Source organism: Paramisgurnus dabryanus, chromosome 8 (assembly GCF_030506205.2).
Source record: "Paramisgurnus dabryanus chromosome 8, PD_genome_1.1, whole genome shotgun sequence".
Taxonomy (NCBI): domain Eukaryota; kingdom Metazoa; phylum Chordata; class Actinopteri; order Cypriniformes; family Cobitidae; genus Paramisgurnus; species Paramisgurnus dabryanus.
Genome location: NC_133344.1, coordinates 23,015,443 through 23,026,213, shown reverse-complemented (window position 1 = coordinate 23,026,213; position 10,771 = coordinate 23,015,443). Strand labels below are relative to the sequence as shown.

The window sequence follows — 10,771 nt, the reverse complement described above, 5'->3', positions numbered from 1 at the left end:
CCGTTTTTAGTTATGACCACCACACTGTAAAAAATAAAATGACCCTTTGTTCAGAAAACAGTTTTTTTTTAGTTACAGATAATAGGAATTGTGAATATTGTGAGTTTATGTAAAAATGCATGTAAGTACAAAAAAATTTAGCAAAATGTTATAGCAACATCATTAACCAAGTTGAATGAACAAACATTTTTTAATTGAACTGCGCGCGCATGCATCTACGGGGTTTCCCTTCTCATTATCAGCATCACCACGTTTTCTGGCTGCCATTTTGGACTTGGAGCGGAGAGAAGCAGGTTTCAGGTGAGTAATTAATGTTAATTAATTTTAGGCACTTGAAATGAAAAGTAGACAAGTTTTTCGTCTTTTTTTTTTTTTTTTTACAAACAACGTCTGTCATTAGTGATGCAAATATGTTTGCGTAGTGGGCGCATAGTTTTCATAAAGACTTATTGTGGCAGGTATTTATCATTTTCATTTTAAAATGATAGGCTATAAGTTATAATGTTGGCATATAACTTACTAATATTTATCTTTGAAATTTAAAATGAGATGTAACGTTAAATATGTTGCAGTTGAATATGAACCAGTGTTTTGGAATCAATAAAGCAATCCAATCAGGACCTCGAAGCAAACTATATATTAACGTTAACTTACGCTGTTATATTAGCTTACGTAATTAAAATATGGTTTCAGCAAAACATGTCCAAAGTTAATATTGAAGGCTTTTTGTTAGACTTTTGTTAGTTTAGGTTGAGTCTCAACGTGGCGCTATTGCGATGTTTAAGGTGGTTGCACTAATATTAACGAATGTAAAGATATTTTAAATGATGTTAAACCGGATATTTTTATAATAATGTTATCCAGTCTGTGGCCAGTTACCGTTAGTGGTAGTCGAGACACAGACGTACGCTGTACAGCAATACTGATTCTAGAACAGTCTGCTTTGTGCTCTCGCTGTACTTTGACGTCATACGCCGTTCAGTCTGCGCAGCGCTGTATGCATGTTATGTATATTCAGTCTATCCGTCGTACGTGTCCTTGTCGACGTCAAACGAAACCCTCGTCGTAATCGACCTTTTTCCAAAGTCTGGAAAAAGCAGTTTACATTAACAACTTCGAGATAAAATTCGACTATCGGACTATCACGTGGGTTTGTTGTGTGTGTTACTGAAGCGCCATTTGGAAGGCATCGTAAGTTCACTGACTACGTAATAGATGAGACTGTTATGCTGCGTTCCAGGCAACCTGTAACCCGTAACTCACGACTTCAAAACCACGACTCACGACTTTGAACTGGGAGTACATCGATCTAGTACGAGTTCACGGGTGGGAAGTCACGGGTTTGACTGCCGTTCCAGAGCACTTTCACCGGTAGAAGGTTGTAAAAACACGAGTTACAGGCTGCCTGGAACGCATAGGGTCGTGAGTTGTGGTTTTGAAGTCGTAACTCACGGGTTTAAAAACCTGCCTGGAACGCACCATTACTCGCGAAAAGAAGTCGAATTTGTTCATCCAGCTTCGTACTTAAACTCGTAAACTATCTTTATGGTATGTACATGTGAACAATTAACAAAACTATAAATCTGCTGAAACCTATAAACATTTCACCAATGACTGTGTACAGGATTTATTTACATTTTCACCAAACGGTAATTTTCTGTACAGGTTTTTCTCTGAAGCATGCTGTGTTCCAAGGTGAACAGACTAAAGTGTTATTTTCTATACTTGCTTAAATATCAGTATATAAAATGTACTGACATTGAGTTAAAGTACTCATTTGATAATATATTTTGTCTGTGTGTATCAATGCACACCATTTTAGTTAGCACCTTTGTAATTAGTTGTCTTAAGCAGTAAACCTTAACCCGTTTTTGTTTCCATAGTGAATGTAAGACAATAAAGAACATTACATTTATTAAAAATGGCATAATACATTATTATTCCTCATGCAAGGCTGATCAAGCATGAAAAGGGATTAGCCCAAATTATTTTCTGCATCAAATAAAAGGTATAATGAAATCGAAATAATAACATGTATAAAAAAATATAAATTGGAACTAGATTATTATCATGTGAACATTGTTTGACATTAGTTAAAAAGGCTGAAGAATATTACCATTTTAAGTGCAATACATTTTCAAATTCATTTTCAAATATGTTTCGAAATAAAGTTGTAACTTATTTATTTTTCTGTTTTCCAGGATTATGAAAATACTTAATGCAGTGTAAAAACTGCAAATTCAGCAGTTCGAGTGAAGACGTCCTTCTAAAGCACTATCGGCTGCATCACCCAAGCATTTCCAGCTGGCCTTGTATTCATACTGGGTGTGTTTGTGTCTTCAGGACAGCAGGTGCTTTAAAATCACACCTATCTAAATCACACCAAAACCGTCACAAAGTCAGTCAAGAACTTTCAACAATAAGTTGTGAACTGTGTGAATTCCGAGAGATTTGCAGTGAGAAACGTTTCTTCATTCACCTTGGAAATCATCTTAAACGAAAAGAAACAATTAATTGCCCCTTTAAAGGATGTGGATTTAAAACAAACAATCGGCCAACGTTCAGCTCTCATAGAAGCAGAATTCACAGAAAGCATACACTAAAAGACTTTCGAACTGCAATACAGACGGTCTTCGAGAGTACTGATAATGAAGTGCCCTCTATCTCACAGATCTCTTCAGAAGTCGAAATTGGAGATGATGATAGAATACAGTTTGATGAAGATGTAAATAGTCAAACACTTGAACACAAAATTGCATCTCTTTTTTTGTGTATGCAGACTGTGTTCCATGTTTCAAAAGATGCAACTCAGAAAATAATTGAGGAACTTAAAAGTATTTTGTTGTTCTCCAAATCTCAGGCCCTTCATAGTGTAGAATCAATTCTCACAAAGCACAACGTTAATGTTGAAAGTAACATTGTCAAAGAAATTGCAGATTCAGTGTGTTTGACCAATCCACTTTTAACCGCAATATCTGCAAAGGGTATTTTGTCTACTGACTACAGAAGAACTCTGTATTTCAAACAACACTTTCCTTTAATAGAACCTACAGAATATCTTTATGAACATACCCATAAAGAATCCTTTGTTTATGTGCCAGTCATTCAGGTACTTGAAACTCTGCTAAGTTTACCATGTTTTTTGGATAAAGTTGAATTTACAAACGAACATTTAGCTGGACAGTACAATTCGTTTCAAGATGGAAAGTACTACAGGGAGAATGTATTTGTTGCAGAAGAAGAGGTTGTTCTGAGTTTGGCCTTTTATATAGATGAGTTTGAAGTTTGCAACCCATTAGGCACATCAAGAAAAATTCATAAAATTACTGCTGTCTACTGGATGATCTTAAATTTACCTGCAAAGTGGAGGTCTACTTTAACATCAATTCAGTTAGCGGTTTTAGGAAGGAGTGTTGATGTTAAGAAATTTGGCTATGACAAATTACTGGAACCTTTGATAAAAGATTTGAAAGCTTTGGAGCAAGATGGTGTGTTTGTGGAGGCTTTGGGGCATTATGTGAAGCCAACTGTTTTCTGTGTATGTGCAGATAATCTCGGAGCCCACAGTCTTGCAGGATACCAGGAAAACTTTAATGTTGATAAATTCTGTCGGTTCTGTTTGATAAGTCGTGATCAAATAGCAACTGTTAAGGCTAGTGATTTCCCTCTGAGGACTGTTGAAGAGCACAATTCATTTGTGGAACAGCTTAAGCAGAGTGACACCCTGCAGAGTGTTAATGGTGTAAAGAGTGAGTGTTCATTAAGCAAACACTTGAGAAACTTTCATCCAGTAACTGGGTTTCCCCCAGACATTTTACATGATTTTTTTGATACCTGTGGAATTATCTTTGTGTCTCAGAGATTTGATCTCAAAAGGTTACATTACTCTTGAAGGATTAAATCACTCAATCAAAACATTCCCTTACAAGTACTCTGACAAGGTCAACAAACCAAAGGCAATTCTAAAATCAGGCCTAGTTAAAGGATCAATTGGGGGTAATGGTCATGAAAATTGGTGTTTGTTGCGCTTACTTCCTTTAATGATTTGGGATTGCATCCCAGAACACGAGCCATCATGGGAAATATTAATGGATCTAAAAGAAATTGTAGAAATTGTCCTATCACACAGTCTCTCTGAAGAAACTCTGTGTTACTTGTCATGTAAATTGGCAGATCACCGCTTGCTTCTGACTTCCACGTTTCCAGACTTCAAATTAAAGCCGAAGCACCACTTCATTGACCACTACCCACAACTGACAAAATGCTTTGGACCTTTGGTGAACTTGTGGACTATGCGATATGAGTCCAAGCACTCATTCTTTAAGAATGTAGCACGTGATGTTCACAATGTGAAAAATTTGCTGCTTACTCTTTCTGTTAAACATCAGCAAATGATTGCCTATCATTTGAATGCTCAAAGCCTTTTGAAATCAGAGTTATATGTTGAAAAAGTGGATGTGGTTAAAATATCACTGTTAGATGCAAAACTGAAATGTGCTATACAAGGAAAGTTTCCTCATGTGTACACTGTGTCACTGTCCAAAAATGTTTGGCTGTATGGAACTCAATATGCTAAGGACATGATTATATCTGCTGGACAATGCAATGGACAGCCTGAGTTCTTCAAGATAGAGCGCATGTTGCTCTGTCCTGACAAAGTCTCCTTTGTATCTAAAAGACTTTCTGCCTGGTATATTGAACACTTGAGATCTTATGAACTTGTGGAAAGCAACTATGCTGACATGGTTGTACTTGATCTTGATGACTTAAATGATTATCACCCATTGATTCCATACAGGCTTAGAGACCGAGTCCTTGTGACCCTGAGGATATACCTGCACCATTAAACTTGCCTGATGGTATGTGTGAAGTTATTTTTTTATTTAAATTGGAATTTTTATTATTTATTTTTTTCTTAACTTTCTCTGTCTTCCTCTCGGTTTACAGGCTTTACTACTGCGAGTTGTCATTTCTACAACTGATGCCCGGCGACTTCAGCTTTTTGAAGTGCCACAGTCTGTGGAGTCCCTTATTAGTATTCTGAAGGAGAAACTGCAGTTACAAGGCCAGTTCGTCTTGCAGTTTCAGGACCCTGATTTTGGGAATGCCCTTTGCAGCCTGACTGACATCTCGGAACTGCCAAGTGACAAAGCAGTCTTGCATATTCAGTGGTGCAATTCATCATTGTCCGAACCCAGCCTTTCTGTGTCATCTCTTGATACTGCTAGTGTTGATGACTCTGATGGATCCTTTACCAGCTCCACACCCTCTGTACAAAGGTATTTGCGCACAGCCTCAGAATGGCCACTGCCATTCCCCATCCCACCCCTGTCATTTGATGTCGAGCTAAAACTACGACGAGGGAATGAGACATATGCAGAAACACAGACAGGCATTGATGTGACCAGAGACATAAAGATGGAGATTCTTGATAAAATAGTTCAGGCTGTTTTTGACATAAAGGCATATCCCAACAATCAAGAAATTGAGTCCATTGCATCTGCACTGATTTCCAAGTATCCATGCCTTAAGGAGCCTGGCAAAGGTAAGGGCTATGAAGGATGGTTGATCAGCCTAAAGAACAAGCTAAACAATTACCGTTCAAAATTGAGAGCAGCAGGCTGCAATGAAGTTAGTGTGAACAAGAAGCGTAAGGATGTTGAACATGGACATGGTTTCACCATGAAAAAAGCAAAGCGTGGAGAAGTGAATTTTGTCCCGGAACATCCATGCAACCATACTGACGCTTCACTTGAAGAACAAAGACTTTTATTGATCGATGAAACCAAAAAGGCAAGAAGCAACATGGTGGTCATAAGTGAAAAAATGGAATTAACTTTTTCCCTGAGGAGAAAAGAAGTGGTAGAAGATCAACCAATGGTTGTAGACGTGCAACAGAGGTGGCCTGCACTTTTTCTCCAGGAACAGGTCATTATTTTAGGTTTTTCCTTGTTAAAAAGGCTAATTTTAATGATTTTGTATTGTTTCTTTATTATCCTAAATTTGTTAGAAACACATGAAATGTTTTTATTACTTTAAGGGTTAGTTCACCCCAAAATGATAATTTTATCATAAATCACTTAACCTTGTGTCGTTCTAAAAACCCCAAGTGATCTGATTGTCTCCAGATCGCATTTTTAGATATTTTTGATGAAAACCAGGAGGCTTCTGTCTGTCCTATTAACTTGAGGTAGTTTCAAAATTATTTTTCCCAGAAAAAAATAAAAGACATCACCAAAAAGGTCCACGTACCATCAGTCATTCAATAATAATATTATGAAGCGACAAGAACACTTTTTGTGCACAAGGACAACAAAACAAACAATTTTATTCAACAATTTGTTCTCAAAGTAGTTCAGTGCGCGTTCACGAGCAGACTACGGCGTAGGCTGCTGACGTCACCTGCAGATGTAGTTGCCAATGTTTGTTTGTTTTTTGCTGCTTTTTTATTTAAGCCATTATGTGTAAACATTGTAAACAATACTGGAACAGCATGTATAAATCATGTGCACATTACTTGCCAGTGTATTCTGTGTCTGTACACTGACAACCACATCAGCAACATACACCGTAGTCTGCTCGTGAACGTGCACTGAACGAACAAGGAGGAGAACAAATTGTTGAATAAAATCGCTCGTTTTGTTTTCATTGCTCACAAAAGTGTTGTTGTTGCTTCATAATATACTTGAACTACTGATGGGACGTGAACCTTTTAAGGCGATGTCTTTTATGCTTTTCTGGGGGGAAAATTGTGAAACAAACTGAAGTCATACCTCCTGGTTTTCATCTAGACAATCAGATCACTTGGTGTTTTAGAATGACATGGGTAAATTATTAATGATAAAAATTATCATTTGGGGTGAACTAACCCTTTAAGGCACCACATGTAATACACATTTTAACCATCTGTGACTGCTATTTGTAGCTCGATGATGTTTATTTCCACTAACAAGGTCAACTTAACTTGAAATACTATTCATGCAGAAACACTACTTCTTGCAGCAATATCAGCGTGAATCTAATGTCAAGTACTCACAAGTCAGTCAGGATGTCCTTTAATACAGGTCAGTCCTTACGACCCCCTCACGGAACATTTTTGTTTTCTTTCTATGTAAAAGATGGACAATTTTGTTTCCATAGTTAACACACTAACAGACTGATAAGTTGAATCCTGCATTTTATATTGGAAGGCCTGTAAAAAATATTGTGGTAGGTGGGTGATGAGGACTGGAGTTGAGAAACACTTTCTTAATAGGCATTTAGACAATAAATAACATTAAGTATATAAACAGAATTGTCCATCTCTTACATGAAAAAAAAATGTTCCGGTAGGGGGTCATAAGGACTGACCTGTATTAAAGGACTTCCTGACTGACTTGTGAATACTTGACATTAGATTCACGCTGATATTGCTACAAGAAGTAGTGTTTCTGCATGAATAGTATTTCAAGTTAAGACTATAAATGTTTTTTTAATCCGGTTTATCCTTTAAGTTTTGTTACTGTAACTACAACATGTATTTGTTAAAAACAGATTGCTGAGGAATTCTTCAGAATCACGAATAAAGACCTTCTTGACGTCTTCAGGGCAGCAACAGACAGATTTACACCTAAGCTCTTGAAAGTATACAGAGCTCGAAAAGCTGCATTTGGAGAGGATATGGAACAGCTCCTAGAAAGACTTGATGAAAGGGCAAGTTTAGTTTCATAACTTAAATGTTGTGGAGGTTTATTCACATTAGGTTGTCTGATATGAACGGTTTTTGTACTTTGGCTAATTGGTTGTTACCTCTGTATGTTTTTAAGATGACAGATATTGGTAATCACAGAAGGACTACTGCTTTGAAAGGCCTGCCTTTGTTTCTTCGAGAGGACCCAAACAAGCTGTTCAAGACATGCAAAGTAAGTAGTAAATACTTCAAAAGGCTTAAAGTTTTGAGATTTTATTATTTTTGTTCATTAGGTTTCTTTAAAAAAGTGAATATTTACTTGTTCTAGTCTTATGTTTGTCAGTCTGCAAGTGTTGACGGTTTAATGACTATTGACTTTTACAGTCTATTATGGATAGAATGCAACTACAAAATATCTGTTCAAATAGATTATTGTTTGTGTAACAGGACACCGAAGATGGGGCAAAAGGAGTGTCTATTGCCATTCTGTGTGTTTTGGAAGATGACACCCAGGCGACATCACCCGAGGTGGTAAACATTGCTGTGGTGTTGGAGCAGGTCGTCGTTTTGAAAGATCTCCCAGATATTTCTACTGCTCTTGCATACCTTTTTGGCCTTCTGTATGCATTAAACATGTCCTATCCTCAAGCTCTTAAGTACACTTTTGACACCATTCAGAATGTTTTCATGGAGCTGGGATCTGGATGCACCAAACGTGTGCTTTCTCTGAAGAACAAACTGTTGTAAAGAAAATCAGAACAGTGTTTTGGCATCCTTTTTGATGTTCATTTGTTACAAGACACTTTGATACAAGGTCTGTTTTTTTTTTTTTTTTTTTTGCATCTCTATTTCTTGTTACAGGTGTCAAACTTTTCCAAATGCACCAATTGTGTGCTTTCTCTGAAGAACAAACTGTTGTAAAGAAAACCAGAACAGTGTTTTGGGATCCTTTGTGGCATTCATTTGTTACAAGACCTAAAGTGCGCTTGGATACAAGATCTGCAGTTTTTTTTTTTTGCATCTCTATTTCTTGTTACAGATGTCAAACTGTTCCAAATGCACCAAACGTGTGCTTTCTATGAAGAACAAACTGTTATAAAGAAAATCAGAACAGTGTTTTGGGATCCTTTTTGATGTTCATTTGTTACAAGACCTAAAGTGCGCTTGCCTGGATACAAGGTCTGCGTTTTTTTTCATCTCTATTTCTTGTTACAGATGTCAAACTGTTCCAAATGAACCAAACGTGTGCTTTCTCTGAAGAACAAACTGTTGTAAAGAAAATCAGAACAGTGTTTTGGGATCCTTTTTGATGTATCCAAGCGCACTTTAGGTCTTGTAACAAATGAACAAGGTATGTTTTTTGTTTTTTTGCACCTCTATTTCTTGATACAGGTGTCAAACTGTTCCAAATGCACCAATTGTGTGCTTTCTCTGAAGAACAAACTGTTGTAAAAAAATCAGAACAGTGTTTTGGGATCCTTTGTGGCATTCATTTGTTACAAGACCTAAAGTGCAACTTGGATACAATGTGATTCTTTTGGTTGGCATCTTTTTCTTGTCGTCAGATGTCAGACTGTTCTTAATGTGTTTTATAATTGTAATTTTGTATTACAGCATACCATACCAGGTTAGTGGTTGCAGTAAGCATGTCTGTTCTTATATAAGGATGTTTAAAATTGAAATTGATAAAGGGATAGTTCATCAAAAAGTGAAAATTGTCACATTTTGTCACTCTTATTTTCTTACAAACCTCTATAAATGGCCAAGTTCCGAGGAACATGAAGAAGAATGCTTTGAGGAATGTTTGTAACCAAACGTTCATGTGCCCCATTCACTTTTATAGTAGGAAAAAGAATACTAAAGAAATGAATGAGGTTCATGATCTGTTTGGTTACAAACATTCTTCAAAATATCTTATGTTCATCAGAACAAATACATTTATACAGGTTTGTAACATCATGGGAGTAAGAAAATGACACAATTTTCAATTTTGGGTGAACTATCCTTTTAAATAAAACTGTACAAGTGTTTTAAATGTTGGTTTAAATGTGGTAATTTGAAAGGTTTTAGATTACGGAACATGTCAAGATATTAAAAACATTTTATTGTTGGATACAAAGAAAAATCCTAAATTGATACAGTACCAACAAGTTTTATGCTGTTTTTGTGTACAGTTGAGTGATTTTATGAGAAATTGTATTGCACTGATTTTTGTTGCTGTTAAAAATGGTCTGTATGCTTATTGTATGCAAAGTTTAAGTTCCTACTGAAGATCTTTGTGCAGCTGCTGTGTCACAACTTTAAAGAAAAGTTAAATATTGTGAACAGAGTTTGGGCTTTTGTAGCATCTTATTTCTAATTGAAATAAATGATGATGATAAGTAAATGGTTTATGTCTTTATTTTGCCAATTGAAAACTTTTCATCCACAAAACATAAAAAAGCTAATTAACTGAACAACAGCAATTGTGGTGACACAAATATCATTATTAGGAAAATTAAAAAATCTGAATTGCGTAAACAAGCAAGTGTTAGTTGGCTAACATGCATAATAATTTGGCTAATTGAAAATTCTTCATCCACAGAACATAAAAAAGCAAATTAACTGAACAATAGCAATTGGTGTAAAACAAATATCTTAATTAGGAAAATTTGAAAATCAGAATTGCAAAAACAAGCAAGTGTAAGTTGGCTGAACATCGTATTATTACTATGTGTAATTATTAAAAATACATTGAGACAATACAAAAGTCTTAATGCATCAGGTTGACTGACTTTTTTACGTTTTCGCAGCAATTTTTTTTTTACAGTGCATGTACCCATCCTCTGATTGGGATGTGGTGGAACGGGAGCTTTGTGCCCTGGATGTGCATCCCACAAATCTTCATCAACTGCAAGATGCTATCCTATCAATATGGGCCAACATTTCTAAAGAATGCTTTCAGCACATTGTTGAATCAATACCATATGGAATTAAGGCAGTTCTGAAGGCGAAAGGTGGTCAAACTAGTATGGTGTTCCTTTAGGTGAGTATATATACTGTATATATATATATATATATATATATATATATATATATATATATATATATATATATATATAT

At 36.0% G+C, this 10,771-nt stretch overlaps 1 protein-coding gene across 2 annotated transcripts; it reads left to right on the top strand.

The window, feature by feature from the left end:
• Positions 1-1,493: 1,493 nt before the first annotated feature.
• On the top strand, positions 1,494-10,700 carry LOC135771020 (uncharacterized). 2 transcript variants are annotated; one of them, XM_065281036.2, is made up of 6 exons: positions 1,494-2,351; positions 4,799-4,859; positions 4,948-5,928; positions 7,534-7,692; positions 7,806-7,901; positions 8,117-10,700. In XM_065281036.2, exons 2-6 carry the CDS (start codon positions 4,857-4,859, stop codon positions 8,414-8,416), a joined length of 1,539 nt encoding a protein of 512 aa, XP_065137108.1. In that variant the 5' UTR covers positions 1,494-2,351; positions 4,799-4,856; the 3' UTR covers positions 8,417-10,700. The 2 variants fall into 2 exon arrangements, with proteins under 2 accessions (XP_065137108.1, XP_065137109.1); XM_065281037.2 differs by lacking the exon at positions 1,494-2,351 and having other exon boundaries at positions 3,853-4,859.
• The last annotated feature ends 71 nt before the right edge of the window (positions 10,701-10,771 follow it).